Source organism: Cyrtonyx montezumae, unplaced genomic scaffold (genome assembly GCF_038088225.1).
Source record: "Cyrtonyx montezumae isolate F1298 unplaced genomic scaffold, pur_monq_1.0 scaffold_6, whole genome shotgun sequence".
Classification (NCBI taxonomy): Eukaryota; Metazoa; Chordata; class Aves; order Galliformes; family Odontophoridae; genus Cyrtonyx; species Cyrtonyx montezumae.
In genome coordinates this window covers 3,672,190-3,691,924 of record NW_027072067.1, presented here as the reverse complement: position 1 = coordinate 3,691,924, position 19,735 = coordinate 3,672,190, and the positions used below count along the sequence as shown (strand labels likewise).

Here is a 19,735-nt window from a genome sequence, read left to right as displayed (position 1 = left end):
ACAAACAACCCACCCCCAATTTGGCTTTCGCTGAGCATCAGCTGCTTGACCCGAGGCTGAGCTGGAGAAATCCTCGCCAGCCTCCTGCAGCCTGACCTGAGCTCAGTGCTGTGCCCTGGACACGTGCCTGGCACCGGGACCGGCGTGGGGCAGTAGGATTGGCACTGGGGCATGGTGGCATCTTGTAGGATCTCGAGGTGGAGAGGCTCAGGGAGCAGGAGGAACCAACCTTGAGGTTTCTGGGGACCTGGCACCGGCTCTGCTAACAACAGCACAATTGTTTTTGGCTGAGCTGGCTCCCGGTGAGGGCTGGAGGTGAGCTGGAACTGTGGGTTCATTACTGGGATTGCGTGTCACCCCAGGGCACCTGTCCCCCAGGTGCAAGGACATGCCACCAGCACTGGCACTGTGTCACCGGCTTTTGCTTTGGGCCCCATCTTTTGGGGTTTAGGTGGAAGGAGAGCAGGGATGTGTCAGGACGGACTGGAATAAAAACCTGACTTTCCCTGGTGCCTGTTGCACGCACTGGTCCCATCGCTGTCATTTCCATAGCAAAGCAGTGGGCCTGTAACTCAGCAAGAAGGAAACCTGTGCCACGCTCCTTCGCGTCCTCAGGGGCGATTAGAATAATTTAATAGGCCATTAATGAGAGTGAGAGAAGTGCTGGAGGAGCAGGAGGAGGGTCGGGAGGGCTGTGAGGAAGCGGGGCTGGATTTTGGCAGGGAGCAGGTCACATTGGCAACCTGCTTCCTTTGCCTTAGATGTGTTATGAAGTTTTTGAGGTTGCTTGAAAAGTGTCTGGGGAGCGGTGGCGAGCCAAGCGGGCCGCGGGCCAACTCTCAGCTAAACATGTTGTTGTGTAAAATTGTAGTCAATTAATTTAAGACCTGCCAATTTCGACTGCAGAGAGCTAGGAGGTTCTGTCAAGTCTTCAATGGGATAAAAAGGGGAGAAGGGGGGATTAGTTTTCAGCGCTTGGAAGGGCAAGCAGCGATCCTCCGCGCAGCGCCGCAGAGTGCCTTGCTCTCACTCTCTGCTGCTTTGGGTTTTGATAAACCCAGTGCCACCGATGTGAAGGGCCCTGCAGGGAGCATCGCCTTGCTGGCATGTCCCCTGCTCACTGGTGGCATGTCCTGGAGTGGGGACTTGGCTGCGGTGCCTGCTCCACTTTAGTTTTCCATCTCTGAATCACTGCTGTGCACGTGGATGTGCGTGTCCGTCAGCCCGCTGCCTCCTCCCTGGGCTCACCCAGGGCACCCTGTGTTCCTTTGTCACTTGTCACCAGAGACTGCAGAACTAGCACTTGAGGGATTGTTTTGCCCTCACCCCACTGTGGGTGTTGGGGTGTCTGTGCGGGGTGGAGCAGCTCGGCATCCCGTGGCACTGCACGCTTGTGTTTTTTGGAGCGACTTGGAGCCGTGTGTCCCTGCTGCTGGGCTCTGCCACGTGTCACTGTGCCGTGTCGTCACTGCTTCGCGTGCATTTCCCCGGGATACATTAAGGGTAATTTCCTCTGACTTCGCTTGTTAATATTTCACTGGGCCATGGGAGCAGCCTGCACAGCCCTCGCTTCAAAGCAGGGCAGCTCCCGACGCCTTTGCCTTTTAGCTCTTGGTTTCACCAGCTTTTGCTATGGCTTGTCCCGTGGTTTAAAGTGATGTAAAACCACCCAGTGGCCGAGCAAGCTGGGTGGGTGAGTCTGTGGGGCTGGTGGCACGTGCCATGTGCCAGCTCTGCCCTGTAGCCCTCACCCATCCAGGCACAGAGGTTTGAACCCGTTGGTAAAGTACACTTTTTGGGAATGACTTTTGGGTTCTTCTCATTCCTGATCCGGACTCCACAGATCAGAGCTTGCGAAAGGGGCTGGGCTTGTCCCTCCAGGAGCAATAACAGAAGAATTACTGCATTGCATGGGCGTCTTTATGTGTTTTTTAAACCGTGCCTCCTAATTATAAATAATGGCTGTGATATGAGATATGATTATGATGAATGGTGATTCTGTATTCTGTCTGCATTAGCGGCTTTAACCTTGCCGGGGTAATTATGTCTCATTTCAAATTCTGATACTATTTATTTGAGGTAGGGGACTGGGAATTTAATTTCTACTGCTTTGTCTTTTAGTATTATTATTATTTGAAAAAGATACCTTTGCAAAATTGTTTTTTAATAATTCCCTCCAGTGGCAGCGCCAGCTCGTTAATATTTGAGGGGACTGCACGGAGCTCTTGGGAGAGGTAGAAGGGGCACGGGAGGCAGGGGCTGATAGGATCCCGTGGGAAGAGGGTGCCCAGAGATGGGGTTTGGTGAGGACAGCACATCGGTGTCACTGGTGCCACCGGCCCAGGTGCCACGTCCCTGCAGAGCGGTTCCTCCTGCAGCTCCACAGCTCCTGGCTGGGGGTGCATCCAGGGGTCCCAGCTCGGTCCCAGGGCTGAGCTGGCCCCTGCCCATCTCACCCCGCCTCTGACAGCACGTTTAATTAAAAATCAAATCAAAGCTTGCACACGTGATTCTTAATCAGTTTGAAGCCTGTGCGAGAATAAAGTAATTATACCACTCGTTTGGTTACAGTAATTAAAACTTTAATTAACGTCATTTCCCACCCCTTGGCCTCTCTCTACAGTGCGGATCCTCAGGCGGGTGCACCCTTGGGCTGCTGATCTCACGGGGAAGCACGCTGTGAATTCAGGCATCGCTCGTCCCTGCTCCCTCCAAACCCCGTGCCAGCCTCCTCTCCTCCACGGACGTCGGGTCCAGCAGGGACCGTGGCAGCTCTCTTGCTGTGCCGTTGGGTGCCGGGCTGCCTGTGGCCCCGCTGCTGTCACACGAGTGGCAGTCTCTGCTTGAGATCCCCTGGCAGCCGTTGTGGCTCTGGGGAGGTGAGATGGTGGCAGGTGTTCCCGAAAGCTGTTCTGAGAATTTCGCTCTGAACGCAGCACGTGCTCCTCCGGACTTGTGGGCAGGGAGGCACGCGTGCATGGAGCAGCCCTAGCTGTGTGCTGGGGGCTCGGGCAGGTGCTGGGGCTGTGCTGTGGGTGTTGGTGCTGCTTGCTGTCCAAGGGAATGTGAGCAGAGAGGGCAGCTTTGCAGCCGTGTGAGTGCTGCAGAGAGAGCGCCTGCGCAGTGTAGAGCCCGAGCTCTTAAATATCTGCAGCGGTATCCTTAGGGAAAGCAATCTCTGTATTTAAATCTTCTCAATCTCTCCTTCGAAATTGCTGCTATCCACGGGCTGAAGAGCTTCATTTCCATCCTGTTTGTGAATGGAGAGTGCACACTGCAGTGCTCATGCTGCTGCTGGGCGTGCTGCGGCCCTGCGTCTCTTTGAGCAGTCACAGAACTGTTTGATCTGAATGGGTCCCTTAAAGGCCATCTCCTCCAACCCCCCCTGCAGTGACCAGGGACACCCACGGCTCCATCAGGTGCTCAGAGCCCATCCAACCTGACCTTGGCTGTCCTCCACGTCGCCGTGTGCTGCGTGGAGCACGGTTGGCAGGGATGGGCACACGTTGGGCTGCGCTGAGGGCTGCAGGACAGGGTTAGTGGGGCGTGGTGGTGCTGGGTTGGCAGGTGGACTTGGTGATCTTAGTGTTCTTTTCCACCTTCAGCGATTCTGCATTTCAAAGCCTTGAAGTGCAGAAGGAATGTCAGAGTGGAGAGCTCTGCAAACACGCAGGGAGCTTGGGGCGGGGAGGGCAAGGTGCGGTTGGAAGCAAAATATTTGCATGTGCTCTGCTCCACGCTTGGCACAGGTTCATTAGCAGTGGGGGCAGCAGCAGGCTCCCCCCAGCCTTGGTGTGTGGGAGCAGGAGGGGGGAGCAACCTGCAGTTTCCATCTCGATCACTGACGTGTTGATTTAAAGGTGAAAAAAAAAAATGGGAAGGGTGTCTGTAGCTTTCCTGCTGCCTGATAACGATGGATTACTTTCCCATGAAGCACATGAAACAATATATAATTTGTCACTGAATTCACGAGGCATTCTGCATGTCCAGTTCTGCTGCCTGCCTGAGACGTTAATGTTTAATGCTGTCAGCGTGCCGTGCATTTTTTCAGACCTTGGTTTTCATTTATTTTTTTCTTTCCTATTGCTTCTCAGCTTCCCCTGTCCCTGTCGGGTGTGATTTGTTGGGATAAAAACAGCAGGGCAGCGGTAAAAGAGGAGTGATGCCGGTGTCAAACAGGATGCACCCAGGGCTGCCCCTGTCCCTGCTGGGAGAGGATGGGTTTTGTTGGTGTTGGGATGCATCTGCAGCAGTGTGTTACCGCAGCACGGGGCTTTGGGGCCGTGTGGTGTGGGAGTGATGGCTGTTGCACTTGAGGTGGGGGCTGTTCCCAACCCTGCGTGGGCTTTTCCTGCCTTCTGATGGCCCTTCCTTGTCCTCAGCTCCTCTCTGCTGCGTTGTTGTTATAGGGAGCAGGGAGGAAGCAGCTATTTTCCTGGGGCTGATGTGGGGGGGAAGGAGCAGGAGGATCAGCTGATCTCCAGCGTGCTGCAGCGCTGGGAGCCTCCTGTATGCTCTCTCACAGCTCCAGGCAGAGCCCTGCTGCCTCCTCCCTGGGTTTTGGACTCCCCAGCAGCTGGCTGGGAAGGGAGCATCCTCTCTGTGTGTGTGTGTGTGTCCTGGTGCGTGGAGGGATGCATTCTTAGTCATCAGCACTGTGTTGCCTTGCTCAGGTTGTGCTGGGTGAAGAGTTGTGTTGCCTTTTTGAACTGGGCATTGGAGCAAGCAGGAAAATAAACAGTGTTTTGGGTGCACGGTGGGCTGGCCAGGAGCGCTGCAGGAGAGATTCTTAGGCTGACACCCATGGGACAGAAAGCTGGTGGTCTTCTTGCTGCAGAGCAGGTGGAAATTAAAGTGCTGTGGTCATACTGGAGAGCCACCAGGGATGGCCATGGCGGTGTGGGGGATCTGTCTTCCTCCTCTGCCCTTCCTCCCCGGGGCAGCCCCAGGGCAGCGGCTGCGCATCGCTGGGCACCGTGCTCATCCTCTGACTGAGTCAGCCCTGAGTGATGCTGATTGGGAAATAATTGCGATAATAATAGAGATATTTTGCTCCCGAGGAACGAGACGATACAAGCTGGGCGCTCAGCCAGGAGAGTTTTGAAGGGCAAAGCCGAGAAATCAATGGCTCGAGACCGCCGGAGCAGCTGACGGGTTGGGGGGGAGGGGCTGCACCCATACCTAGGTGTGTCCCAGAGCAAGCATGGGGCTCCTGGGGTGGGGGACTTGGAGCTCTCACCCCGCTCTGTGGTCTCCCCACGTCCCTCTTTCACCAGCATTTGGCTCTATCTCAGTTCCTCACCGGTGGCTGCAGCTCCAGCACCGGGTGCTTCCCTCCAGCGGTTGCATTTTCCTACTGGGTGGGAAAGCAGTGGTGTCACAGCCGTGGGGATTGTTGCTGCTAGGAGCATTGATTTAGATGAAGTATCTTCTTGGGGTTTTTTTTTGTCTTGTTTTTTGCTTTATTATACTGATATAATTAAAGTTCCAATATTCTCTGGCTCAGTGCGGGGCCTGGGACGCGAGCCTTGCTTGTATTAATCTTTATAAACGGGTTGCACTGAGTGGCAGCTCAGCTCACCCTTTGCCCTCGGTGCGTTATGAGTGCGGAAGCAGCATCGTGGCCCTGTGCTGCCTGCTGACATCTCCCCGAGCTCTGCGTGCCCCCAGAATGCTGTGTCAGACCCCCAGAAGTGCTCTCGGCTGCAGTGCGGTGGTCACGGGGGGGGGTCATGGGCACATTCCTGTGCGGGGCAGCTGCTGCCTGCCCAGGCTGCATTGCTGGCATTTTTCTGCTGGGATATGGCAGGAATGCATCTCCTAATCTCCCTTCCCGCTGCCCATGTCTTTGCAGCTCAGTTCTCTTTACCCACAGCTGTGCAGCAGAGCTGAGCCATCCCAGCAGTGATCTGCTCGGTGCTCATCCTTACCCCTGCTGGATTCAGAGAGCTTTGGTGACCTGTAACACAGCGTTCAGCGCTGCACCCTCGCCTCGTGATGGGGACACATCCCGTCCCCAGCCACCAACCCTGTCCAAAAGCACTGTCCCCATCAGCTGTGTTCCCCCCCCCCCCCCCCCCTTCTTCCAAGGACATCTGATGCTGCAGCCTCACAGCTGCTGCTGGTCCTGCATTTTTGGGGTGGCTGAGTGTAAGGATGGAGGGGAGAGAGGAGTGTGCTCCCCCCAGAGCAGCTGATGCAGGAACCTCAGTTTGGAAACCAGAGAAGGGCACGCAGGCAGCAGCTGCCGTGCTGCTGCTCCCCGGGGTTGTGAGGGAGGCATGTGGGGCTGCTGGGGGCCCGGCTGCCTCGGGGTGAGCCCGGGCCATGCGCACAGGGCTGGCTATAGGATCCTCTCCTTTCTGCCTGGTGTTGGGTGACACCCCCCAGCAGCTGTCACGGACACCCCAGGTTGGCTGAGCAGGTCCTGTGTGGCATTGGGGAGGTATTTTGCGTGGTGCTGATGTTCCTGCAGCACGGAGACCCCCCCCCCAGCCCGTGTGTTGTCACCTTCCACTTGCAGCCCTGGGCTCTGCAGAGCTGTCCATGCAGGTTTACCACTCACCACATCCCCGGCGAGGGAGTGAGGGGAGGCTCTGAAACGCGCTCCCGTAAATAAGCCCTCCTTTCTCTTTGCCTGTCAGCGCTGCGCGAGCCCCGTGCAACTGGAAAGGGTCCCCGTGAAAAGGCTGCGGAGTGTGTTTGAGGCAGATAAGTCCCTGCCTTTGAAGTGTGGCAGGCGGGCGAAAGCACCCTCCTCTCGTGGCTCCTGCCAGCCGCTGAGCATTAATCACAGCCCGCGCAGATAAGAGCACAAAGCGTCGCCGAGCACTTCTCGTGCCAAGAGGAGGGGGCTGCCGGCAGCGGGCAGGGGGCGGGAGAGCCAGGTGTCCCCCTGCGGGGACGTGGGTGACACCGGCTCGTCTCTTGGTCACTGTGTCTGTGCAGCTGTGCCGTGCAGCCTGCCCAGGCTCCTGCTGCTGCTTGTTAAATGCAAAGGCAGCCCTGGTATGTTGGCAGCCGCTTTTCTTGCCGGCTGTGCCTGCTCCCTCCCCACCCGCAGTGGCCGCGCTGCCCGTGGCTGCTGTTGGGTTGTCTGATCTCTGCCTTCGAGGGGTAACGGTGGGGATGTGGCACTGAGGGCCGTGATGATAACCATGGTGGGGGGGTTTTGTTGGATTTGGTGATCGTAGAGGTGTTTTCCAACCTGAATGATTCTGTGGTGTCACCACCTGCTACCCAGACTGGGTAGCTTCTCAGCCCTGAGCTGTGCACATTGCCACCGCAGGTTCCTTGGAGTTGTGCAGCTCAAGGGACAGGATATGTGGGTTGGGAGGAACATGGTCTCGGTTTTGTGTGGTTGTGTGTGGAGCCAGGAGTTGAACTCAGACCCTTATGGGTCCCTTCCAGCTTGGGGCTGGGGGAGGCAATGCCATCCTCCATTTTATTGCATCCCCGTGGCTCCTTTCAGCTTTCAGGAAGGAAAGCCTGAGCCCGAAGGAACCAGCTCCTCCGCTCAGAGACAGGCAGAGCGAGGGCAGGAATCCAGAGCGAGAAATTAGTGCGAGTAATTATTAGTATTGGGTAATTATGTCAGCGTCAGGATGAGGAGAAAGGTTAATAGATTATTTTTTTTTTCTTTTTAGTAAATGTCTTTTCCCCTGGGTGGAAGGGAAGCAGGGTGGGCAGGAAGGCACGTGCTTCCGAGGGGGCTGCTCTGATTAAAGCACATCCTCTCCCCCTGCCCCAAACCACCGCCGGCCCCGCGGGTGGGAACGGGCCGGGAGCGACCCCATGCCGGTAAGCAATGCTGCTCATCCCATCCACCAGCTTTGGGAAACCACCATCCGATGGCCCAAGCATCCCATCCAGGTCTTCAGACCCCATTTTCCTGCCCCCCCATCCAGACCTGCAGTTAGAACACCCTTAGCAGTGGGAGCCGTGCACACCGCAGACCCCACCGGAGCACTCCGTGTGCTGCAGCCCTCTGTGCTTACAGCGATTATTTTTAGGTCCTTCCTGGAGCTTCAAATTAACTGGAAGTGCTTCACGTTCTGGGTTTTTTTTTTATTTTTTGTGGGAAATTTATTTATTTATTTTTGCTACACCGCTTTCCCAGCACTGCGCGGTGCAATAATGTAATGGGGAAATTACCCCGCTAGTTAAAAATTACTGCCAGCGCGACATCCACCCGTAGATCTATTTTAGAACCAGGGTAAAACCTTATCGATTCCTCTGCGCCGCAGCTACGGCCCATAAAAGGGCTGGAAAGGTGTGTTTGTCACGTTGCCATAGCGAGGGATGGATGCTGCTGCTGGGATTGCTACAAAACCCTCCTCTGGGGGGGGGATGCTGAGAGCCCCGGGGTGATGCTGGCTGGTCTTGTGTGGGGTGTGCCTGTACGGGTGCTGGGGGTTTGAGTTCTGATGTTGGAGTAGGGTGAATGTGGTCCTGAAGCCGGGTGTGAAGATACCCCCAGCAGGATGGGATGGACGTGGGGGCATCTCTTGGGTGGTGGTACCTGGTGTGGTGGTGATGGGGAGCGCGGTGTGGGTGAGTAGTGCTGATGGGCAGTTAACCTACTCTGGGTTATCACGGAGGAAGCACTCCTCAGTAATGGATGTAGAGGTGTGCAGCAGGGGAGGGAAGCAGAGAAGGTGCATTTTTGGCTGTGCCATGGGCTCCAATGAGCTCTGTCTGCCCCATTGAGGCCGGTCCTGAGGTCCCTCCACTCACTGCCACTCCCTGGCTGCTCAGGGGTCTCTTTCTTCAGTTAAACACATTTGTTTTGTAAAATGGCCTAAAAATAATCTGGGACTGGTGCACGCAGGAGGCTGGCGGTGAATCAAAGGCACCGCTCTAATTAAACGGCCCCGGTTTGTTTGTGAGCCGCATACATTTCCATGCTAATCAGCTGCACGCCAGGATCCGGCTTCCCCGGCTCCTGATTGGGAACGATGCAAATGGGGAGGGGGGACTGGGGGCATGGGGCAGTGCTTGGGGTGAGATGTGTTGTTTTTGGAGGGGGTCCCCGTCAGCCTTGGCATTGGCTCTGACAACTCTGTGTTTCACTCTGTGTGCTCCTGCTGCTGCTGGGGAAGTGTTGAGATGTTGGTAGGGTCTGGGCTGCTTTGCCATGTTGTGGTGGCCTTGGTTTGTCCCCTCCAGAGAGGGATTGGGGGCAGCATCCCGATAACGGGGCACATTCCCCAGCCAGGCAGAGGTGAAGGATACATGGGTCTGTGCTCACCCCCTCTCTCTCCTGCAGATCCTGGTGGACTTGCCGACTGACAGGAAGCACCAGGCGCTGCAGTATGAGAACGTGGTGGCCCATGAGGGCAGCTCCATCCTGCGGGACCTGGTGCTGAGCCCGGACCGCCAGCACCTCTACGCCATGACCGAGAAGCAGGTAGGAGTGGGGGCTGCAGCCCCCAAAGCCACGCCATCGCCACGTGCTGTGTCACTTGTCTTCCCTCCCCCCTCTCTGTTCCCTGCCGAGCTGTGCTGGTGGCATCCCCCAGACGCACTGTTGTCATTTCTACGTACTGCCTTGGCCCTGATGTCCGGTCTGTGCTTTCTCTCTTCATCCTTTGATGTCGCACTGGGGACAACCCCTGCCCGAAAGTCACTTGCCTGCTGATCCTAATGGCCAGAAAGGGCAGATGAGATGTTCCCCAAGCTCTGGCCCCAGCTGCCACCAGGGCCGGCCAGCCACTTCTGTCCCGCCTCAGACAGACCACCTGGGAACACACAGCTCCTCCCTACTCCCCCTTGTACAAAAACACCACCTTAGGGCACGGCTCCCAGACATGGCCCTTCTGTTCCTCTCCTCCCCACGGTCCCTGCTCTGAGCGTTAATTGTTAGCAGCAGCTGCTTGAAATCCCTGTGTTTTGGGGAGTAAGGGCTGCTGCGAGAGCTGGCATCCCTGCTGCGGGGCCATGAACCTCCATCCTGCCCTCGGGCTCTGCAAGAAGCTCCTTGCTCTGAACAGCCTGTTCTCTCTGGGATGGCTGCTTTTGCACCCTGGGGCAAGGGGGGGCATTGGCTGGAGCTGGTACAGCTGATGTGTCCCCAGACCTCAGAGTGTGCATGTCTGTGCCTACTGCTGCCACCCCCAGTTTACAGCCATCCAAAGGTACAAATCCAACCCAGGCATAGGCATGCAGCTGTCATCCTAGAGGTGCAGTTGGGGCTCACGATAAGAAGTTATAGTTGGCTGCGAGGGGGTTTGCATGCTCCTGGGCTTGCTGGAGAGCCTGCTGCTACAAGTTAATCCATCAAAGGGCTGCCAGCACGGGTGAGGTCCCTACAGCGTCAGGGCTTTGTGCCGAGCGACAGTGGCACTTTTTGGAGCCGTCAGGCTCCTGTGTGGTCACAGCATCATGGCCTGGCCCGGTCTCCTTCCCACACCCTACCTGGGTGGCAGAGGAGGAGGGAGCCCAGCTCAGCGGTGACAGCTCTGCATTTGTCCCCAGTGAGGAAGGGGACAAGGGGCTGCTTTTTTTTCCCCAAACACCAACTCTGTGCTGGTCTCCCAGCCCCAGCTCCTCATCAGCTTCTCTTTGGGTAGCTTTGCTGCAGGCAGAGCGTTCTCACCCAAGGTTATCTCAGGAATGTCTCAGGAGTTTGGAGTTGAGCTGGGCTCTGCCTGATGGAGAGAGGTGTGTATGGGTGGGAGTGCTGCACAACTCCTGGCCGCTGGCCCGGGGCTTTGGAAGGGGGAAGGATGCTGGAGCAGGGCCTTGCGTTTGTCTAGACAGCCCCACGGGGATGGCAGATCCTCCTCCCAGTTCCTGTCTCTGGTTTCTGGTCTGCTGCAGGAAACCTGAGGCTTTCCAGGTGAGACAGAAACTGGATTTGGGCTGCGGAGTTCAAAACAAAAGCATTGCCCTACCACAGCTCACAGAGGGGGTCTCCCAGTGCTGTGCCCGTTGCTCTCCCCACCCTCTGTCGTCCTTGCTGCAGAGCATCACAGCTTTTCCTCCCTTTGACAGGAGCTCCTGGGATTGAGGCTGTGGTCAATGGGGGGGAGACTGGGGAAGCAGAGGAAGGGAGGAACTTCCTGAGCCCCCATCCTGTGTGCCCCCCCCCCACTTCTTCTCCCCACTCCTTAATAAAAGCTGCTCTCTTCCCTGCTGCAGCTTGGTGTTATCAGAATGCTGGTGGAAAGTAATTAAATGAACAGTTGTAACAGAGCTCGAAGGGCTCGGAGAATGAGGGGATTTTAATCAAATCTGGAGGAGCAATTAATAAAGGAGCAGTAACCCTTTCAGAGCAGGACCGCCAGCTGCAGGGGTGTGTGGGAGGCACTGGAAGCTCATGTCAGGGCTGAGCCATTCCCCAAACTCTGCAGAGATGAAGGTTTCCCCATTCTGGCCTTGGAGTTAGTGGCTCTTGTTCCTGCAGAGCTCCTAGACTCAGAGGTGTGATGCCCAAACCGTTCCCCAGTGCACCATGGGGTGGTGGATCCACAGCCCTTTGAACCCTCGGTGTCCCAGCTGTCCCCTTGGGCAGCCCTTCACTGCCTTTTCCCACAGGTGACGCGGGTGCCAGTGGAGAGCTGTGAGCAATATGAGAGCTGTGAGCTGTGCCTGGGCTCCCGGGACCCCCACTGTGGCTGGTGCATCCTCCACAACGTGTAAGTACCAGGGCCAGAGCTGCAAAGCTTTGCTGACTGCGTCATTCCTACTGCTGTCCTACACACCTCACGCCCAGCTGTGGGGCATGGAGCCCTCCAAGGGGTTCCTTAGGACTGTGCCAGCTTGTCCTGTTTCAACGCTGATGGGGCTGTGCCTTGAGTACTGTGCTTGGTTTTGGGACTTTTGCTGCAAGGCCCTGAGGTGCTGGAGGGCGTTCAGAAAAAGGCTGTGAGGGGTCTGGAGCACGAGTCTCACAGGGAGCTGCTGAGGGAAGTGGGATGAGAAGAATAGGCTCAGGGGAGACCTTACTGCTCTGCAACTGCCTGAAAGGAGGCTGAGTTGAGGTGAGCGTCGGCCTCTTCTCCCGTGTAACAGCAATGATAGGGTAAGTTGTACACAGCGAGGTTCAGGTTGGACGCGAGGAAACATTTCTTCTCAGAAGAAGTGATGGTGCACTGGCACAGCTGCCCAGGGAAGTGGTGGGGTCACCGTCTCTGAAGGTGTTGAGGAACTGTGGAGATGTGGCACTGAGGGACGTGGTCTGTGGGCATGGTGGGGGCGGACCGACAGTTGGACTGGATGGTCTTAAGAGATCTTTTCCAGCCTTAATGATGCTATGGTTTTATGACAGGACCGTAAGACGCGTGCATTGTTCACTTTCTCTCTCCATTTTGCCTACCAGTTAATTAAAACACTTCCCATAACGAAATAATGTTGTTGTGGAAAGCACGAAGAGCGGCGGGGAGAGAGTTGTCTGCTCCGTAAAGGAGCTGATGGAGCATTGCGGGCTGCTCTGCAGGGGCTGGGGAGATGTGTGTGTTTGACAGGGATGCTGCAACAGCAGAGGAGAGAGACGTGAGCGTGGCTGCACTGTAGCAGAGGTGCTGGCCCAAGGGGATAGCAGAGCTTCTATTCTGACCTCAGGCACCTGCAGTCCATTGCTGGGCACCTCATTCCCCCTCCCCCCACGGGGTGTTTCTCAGCCTCTCCTCCTCAGCGTGGTGTTTCCATCCCCCCCAGGTGCTCGCGCAAGGACCGCTGTGAACGGGCGGATGAGCCCCAGCGTTTCGCCTCCGAGCTGCAGCAGTGTGTGCAGCTCACAGTCCAGCCCAGGAACATCTCCGTCACCATGTCCGAGGTCCCGGTGAGTCCTCAGAGCTGGGAAGGCAGCAATTAAGTTAAATAACGAGCGTACAACCGATAGGGAGAAACGAGAAGGGAGATCTGATAGAAATAAAACATGGGGGATTGATGAGGGCTGGCCTGTTGCTGGATGCAGATAATAAAACTGTTGATTACTGTTCAGAAAAGACGTAACCCAGCAATAAACGTTCCTCCACAATACAAATAACAACATCAGATTTGCCATTTGTAGGCCAGAGATCCATCTAGCTCAATATCCTGTCTGACAGCGGCCAGGAGTAGGTATTTTTGGGACGTGACTTAGATGCACAGCTCGGTGCTCTGTCTGTGCAGACAGAAGGGATGATGTACTTCCATGAAGTATTTTCCAGACCATTAGCACTGTAAAGAGAATGCAAAACAGCGTATACTAGCAATAAACTTCTGCAAGCTGCCAGCTCTGGATGTCTGGCACTCAGGAGTCCTGAAGGAGTTGGCCTAAGAGTTCCTTGGCTTGCAGACGTGGCTTTGTAATAAAGAAGTGGATGTTGAGGAAAGTCCAGCAAGCAGAAAAGGCGCTCGTTGGAAGGGCACGTGGGGTGGCCCAAGTAGCTCCAGATTGCTTGCTTTGACATCAAGCTGAGAAAAGCCAGTGGAAAAAAAAAACAACAAGGCAGGATACAACTAATGAAGAATCAAGGATGGGAATATAATTAATGCTAGTCAATGTAGTTTTGTGTCAAACAAACCACATTTTGTTCTTTGATGAAATTATGACTTGAATTAGAAGAGGGACTGCAGGGATGCGATGTCTCTAGACTTGTACAAGGCATTTGACTCGGTACAACACAACATTCTGATTAAAAATTAGCATTATACAATATTGATAAAGCATGTGTTAAGTGGATTAAGAACTGGCTCCGTGACAGATCTCAAAAAGTCGTCGTCAGAGGGGAATTGTCACTGAATGGAAACATTCTGAAAGTGCTTCTGCAGGGATTGCAGTGCAGCTTTGGCTTTTTGTTGGTAACGTGGAAACAAATGCGGGTTTGCTGCTGCTGAGATCTGCAGAGGATGCTGCTGCTGATGGGGTGGCACGTTATAGGGTGCTGGGGAGGAGATCCCCATGGGGTTTGCCCTAGTTCAGCAGGGAAGGTGGGTTTAACAGTGCCAAGTCCTGAGCTGGACCTTGAGGAGGAAAGCTGGCTTTCGAGAGTTGTCGTGGGAAGCAGTGATGTTGGAAAGGATCCCGGTGCTCTGACCCTGGGGAGGGCTGCTGCTTCTCCCTTGGCATTGCTGGGGGGCATTTGTGGCTCTCCCTGGGGCTGTTTCTGTGCCTGCTGGCTGCATGTGCCATGGGGTCTGCTGTGATCAGTGCTGGGATGTGGCACTCAGGCTGGAGTCCACCGCTTAAAGGAGGCTGAGCACCTTTAGTAAACAGCATGTAAATGAGTTGGAGCTGGAGAAAATGCCTTCCAGTGAGAGACTTCCCGAGCTCAATCTGCTTAGCTTATCAAAAAGAAGATTAAGAGGTGACTTGATTACAGAGTATAAGTGCCTTTACGAGGAGCAAATATCAGGGACTAAAGGGCTTTTTAATCTATCAAGGAAAGGCATAACAAGAACTAATGGCTGGAAGCTGAGAAAAATTCAAATTAGAAATAAGGCAAGCATTTTGTAAAATGAGAACTGCTGACCCCTGCAATGAATTTGCAGAGGAAGAGGTGAATTCCTCCCCTCTTGATGTCTGCAGAAGTAGCTGCTTTTCTGTAAAGCATTCTTTAGCCAAACACGGGGCTCGGTCTCCGCAGAGAGGTTGAGACATAATGGTTTGTGGTGCAGCGAAGGGCAGAGGATGTCGGGCTGTGATGCATTCAGTCTTCTGAGCCATTTGCATCTCACTCCTGGCTTGAGCGATGAGGTCCTGCATGGGGACCGTGCGTGTGGGCGAGGGAGGGGGGTTGTACCCCTGGTTTTTCTGCTGGCTGTTTGCTCACAGCAGGCACAGAGGAGTCCTTTTGCTAGTTTCCTGAGGCCGTGCTCCATGTTCCCTCCCCCAGCTGGTCCTGCAGGCCTGGAATGTCCCCGACCTGTCAGCAGGAGTCAACTGCTCCTTCGAAGACTTCACCGAATCCGAGAGCCGCATTGAAGATGGGAAGATCTACTGCAGCTCTCCCTCTGCCAAGGATGTCATCCCCATCACCAGGGGCCGTGGTGAGCATGTGTCCCTTGTCCTGGCTTCGCCCCATCCCCAAGCTGGGGCGGAGATGTGCTCTTGGGGTGCTGGTGGAAAAAGGACATGGCTGCTTCTCCACGAGTGGTGCTTGCCCTCCATGTCGTTGCTCTTTTCCAAGCCGTGGGTACAGCTGTGTGCTGACACTGTGATGTTCTGTGCAGCAGTCCTGCAAAACCTGGCCACTCTGGCCTTGTGCCAAACCTGTGGACCGTTTCTGTAGATGTCCACGTACTCTTGGGCACTGCAGATCGCAGAACTGTTAGGCTCTCTCCTCCATTTGTCACTCACATACCCCAAGGCACTTGTCCCCATGCTGCAGTTAGCTGAAGGGGCTTGGTGCTGCGCCTGGGCTGTGCTGGCCCACTTGGTGGCTGAATGGGTATGGCTGGGCACTTTCCTTTTGTTTCCTTTTATTTCTGGATTTGGGATTTCATTAGTTAACAGGAGTGGAGATTGTCGCCCAGATCCTTGCGACCCATCACAAGCTGCGGGGCTGAACACTGGCTTCAGTGTTCATTTCACTGTGTCATTTCTGATGCCTTTCTCTGCCTTGCTCTCTCCCAGGGGATAAGCGAGTGGTGAAACTCTACCTGAAATCCAAGGAGACAGGGAAGAAGTTTGCCTCTGTGGATTTTGTTTTCTACAACTGCAGTGTCCATCAATCGTAAGTGGCCTGGGCTTCGTGAGCATGCTCTGGGAGCAGATGGGCTGGGCAGTGTGAGACTCGATCCGAGAGATCTCCATTTGTGGGTGCTGATGTTGCAAGAAGAAATTAAGGTTGAGCACAGCGGTATTGGCAGTGAACACCCTCCTTTTGCCCTCGTAAACTGGGACAGTGACCAGAGAGCCCACAGTTGGTTTGGGTGTGTGAGAACATGCAGCACCAGGGCAGACCCCCACTTAAGAACAGAGCTTCCAGTTGGAAAAAGCTTTGAAAGAAGAAGCAAATCTACTGCATTGCAGGCTGTAGCAGTCCATGTGACTGAAAATGCCAAGCATCTTGTTATTCCTGGAAACAGTTAATAGGAGCAACTTGGCAAAAGGAGAGCCTGTGTTTTCCTATGACAGTACCTGCTTCCCAGGCTTGCTGGAGGGAGGGCTGGAAAGTTACAGCAACGCTGAGTGGAACATGCTGCATGTCGTGGGGCAATTACCCAAGAATTTCCTCAGTGGAAGTAATTGTGAATTTGCTTTCTTGTCAGGCTGCCTTGAAATCTACTCCAAGCGCGGGTCTTTAGGCTGTTTGAGATATGCATGTGATAAAATAGAGGAGGTGGGGATTATGGACGTGCTGTCTAAGCACAGTGTACAAGTCTCTGCCAGGCAGCTGCTGATGAGATGCTGAGGATGCTGAGAGCGTTGGGGAAGATGCTGGGGTGTGTTTGGGCAGAGAATTCGGAGCTGGAGAACGCGAGCAATTTCGTTCTGCTGCCAGAAGCCTCCCACGGATGGCCCCTGCTCCAGCTGATCAGTAATTACAGATAAGCAAATGTGGAGTGATCTCTCTGGGGCAGCTTTTGTTGCGGAGGATCTAGCCTGGCTTGGGGGGCTGTGCTGCTGATGGCTCTTTCAGTGCGTGTTCAGCAAGCAGGCTGCATTTTGCTTTTTGATCAGAGAAAAGCAGGTGAGGTGCAGGCACCCCATCGTGAGAATGAGGCAAAGGAGAGCCCAAAGGTCCTCTGCTCGTGCTCCTGCTCGAGCCAGGGCTGAGGAACAGCAAACCTGCATCACAGCCCTGGATGTGGGGGGCAGGGCTGTGCTTGGGGAGCGCAGCAGCAGCGAGCGGGCAGTCCGCACACTTGACTTTCTCCCTCACCTTGACTCACGAGATGAGCTTTGTCTCCCTTCACGTCGCGTGGTTTCAATAACATGAGCTCAGCTTTGGCTCAGGGATGGCTGCGTGTCATTATTTTGCAAATTAAAAAGCGGATGTGACTTTTATTTTTATTTATTTTAATGAGAGCAACAAGGCTTTTAAGTAGGAAGGGGATCAGATCGGTCCAACTGGGGCCACAACATTTTGGTCCAGTGGGAAGAGCTGGTGAGGGAGTTGACATTTCATTTTGTGTGCCTTTATATAGCAGCACAAGAACCCCCCCCATCCCCATCCCCAACAAACCTACAACAAAGAACCCTGACTGATTTATTACTGCGTTGATGTTTAATTTTGGGTGCATTATTTAAAAAGGCTAATTATGGGTGCATTAATATTTATGGGCTTCGGTTGGAGCTGATAGAATAGTCCGTGTTCGAGGCTGGTGAACGTTATTATTATTTTCTTTACATCAAGAATTTTAGGGTTTGGAGGCAATTTTAACTGCGCGACCTGCAATCGGATCATAACCAAAGAACATGACAATACCCAGGGTGATGCAATACTTTTAAATACCATTTGCAGACAGGCATCTTTAATGGATCTCTCTGGAGTTAATAGCCTTTCGGATCCAGGTTTCATATTTTGTGGAGGAAAATCTATAAGTCAGCTTGATATATTCTGCATTGGGAACAATGTGCTTTACCACGAGGCTAATGTTTTTGGTTGTTTTTTTTTTTTCCTGTGGAGTTCTCTGATTGCCATGCATTATGTTTTCCTTTTTTTTTTTCTTTTCTATTTGGGCAGCTTTGGTTGGGTTGGGAGCCAGAGGCCTGAGTGTTGAATCGTTTCTCAGCTACGGATGAAGTGTTTGGACTGGTGAAGGCCCTGGGCTGCCTTCCAGGGACAGCCCTTTGTGTCACTGGCTGCAAGGGGACTGTCCCCCCTGGACGCTTCAAGGTGGATGCTGGCATCCCTTGAGAACTTTGTCACCAGCTCCTTTAGCAGGGAGGTGTGATTGCCACTCTTGTTGGTATTTGGAAAGTGGTGGCAGTCAGGTGAAGCTGCTTGTGCCTGGAAAAAAGGCAGTGTTGTGCACCCATTTGACAGAAGGGTAGAAAGGATGACTCAGGGAACGACTGACCTGCCAGCCTGATCCCTGTGCTGGAGAAGATCCTCAAGCAGGTCTCCCTGGAAGCTGTGCTAAGGCACATGGAAGAGAGGGAGGTGTTATGGGATAACCAGCATGGCTTCACCAAAGGCAGATCCTGCCTGACCAACCTGGTGGCCTTCTATGATGCACCAGTGGACAAGGGAATCACAGAGTTGTAGAGGTTGGAAGAGATCATCAAGTCCAACCCTCTACCAAAGCAGCTCCCTAGCCCAGATTGCACAGGCAGGCGTCCAGGCAGGCCTTGAATGTCTGCAGAGAAGGAGACTCCACCTCTGTGTGCAGCTCCAGTGCTGTGTCACTGCACTGTGAAGAAGTGGAAGAGCCACTGATGCTATCACTACAAACTGTGGGATGTAAGGCTGGAGCACAGCCCTGCCAAAAAGGACCTGGGGGTACTGATGGCTGTCAGCTGGACACGAGCAGTGTGCCTTTGCAGCCCTGAAAGTCATCCGGATCCTGGGCTGCACCAGAGCTGCTCCACTAAATCTGCACCGCTTTGCAAAAACACCTTTGCAGCAGAGCCCTGCTCCCAGCTTTACAGGATTAGAAGGGCGAGGAGGGAGGCAGGGCTTGCTGTGATTGAAAAATGATCAGGGTTTATTGGTGGTGAAAACAAATCACTTCCCGGTAAGAGTGGAGGGGATGAGCCCTGTGGCTGGATCATGCTGCAGCCTGTAGAAGGATGAGGATGCTGGCAGGGGAGTTTCACTGTATGACCTTTAAAGGTCCCTTCCGACTCATTCGCTTCTGTGATCCTATACGTGTGGTTCAGGGGTTTGGGCTGGGCAGGGTCTGGGCTCCTGACTTAGTTTGCTGGGAGCTGATTGCTAAGGGCATGAGGCAGAGCTGGGTCCTCACAGCTTGCTCACTGACACTCATGACGTGGGTGTGTTCCCTCAGGGGCTTCCTATGGGGCACTGATGGGTGAATGTGTTTGAAGACTTCTGGGTGCTTTGATAGCCTGATGAATCCACCCGTGTCCATCCAGAGAGCTGCATGCAGATGCTGAGGTCATTTTTCTAAGCATTAAGCTTCCTCTTCAAAGCGTTCTGGGAAATAAGTTCCCTTTAAAGATAAAGGCATGACGTTGGGCTCAGTGGGTGAGGGGGAAATCCCTCTGCGATGCTCACAGAGAGGGGAATTCCTTGGGACCCTCCTCGCCCAGCCCTCTGCCTGCAGAAACCAGCTGTTTCCAGGGACAACCAAGAGGTATTTGTTCCTTCTGCATCCATGTTTGCTGTCTGGATTTCCTTTCTGGAAACCAGAGGCTGTGATACCAAGAGGAGAGCCAGGCAGACCGGGAACTGGTGCCTGTGCTGTGCTTACAATCTTTGTGCTTGTGATGATGGCACTGACCTCGTGGCCGTGCATTGCTGCAGCTGTGACCCCCGAGGTGCTGAGCATCCCAAGAGTGCTGTAAGAGCTCCGGCAATGGGCTGAGTGTGCTGAGGAGCCCCAGCTCCTCCTGTGGGCTGGCTGGGAGCTGCCCGCACATGGCTTCTGCCCCGCAGCCCAGCACTGCATTTCCAGATGCTTACAGATGCTTCTCAAACATACGGACAGATGGCTGCAAGCAGTTGAGGAGGTGTATATTTGTGTTTTATGATCTCTGAGCTGCGAGGCTGTAACAGATCTGGGTGTAGGAAGCACCAGGCTCTGCTTGGGATCACCTGTGTTGGGTCACGTTTGCCCCCGCGAGCAGCACCCTTAAGCTGGCACAAAGGGAAGGGCAGAAACTTGGGTGTCCTAA

General features: G+C 54.3%; 1 protein-coding gene across 3 annotated transcripts in view; it reads left to right on the top strand.

The window, feature by feature from the left end:
* The window catches only part of PLXNA1 (plexin A1), a 91,115-nt gene that overhangs the window by 27,980 nt on the left and 43,400 nt on the right, over positions 1–19,735 (top strand). For all 3 annotated transcript variants that reach the window (XM_065749260.1, XM_065749261.1, XM_065749259.1), the window contains exons 4-8: positions 9,269–9,409; positions 11,539–11,639; positions 12,661–12,784; positions 14,823–14,976; positions 15,563–15,662. In XM_065749260.1, the coding sequence (XP_065605332.1) occupies positions 9,269–9,409; positions 11,539–11,639; positions 12,661–12,784; positions 14,823–14,976; positions 15,563–15,662 (620 nt within the window). The remainder of the gene's footprint in view (positions 1–9,268; positions 9,410–11,538; positions 11,640–12,660; positions 12,785–14,822; positions 14,977–15,562; positions 15,663–19,735) is intronic.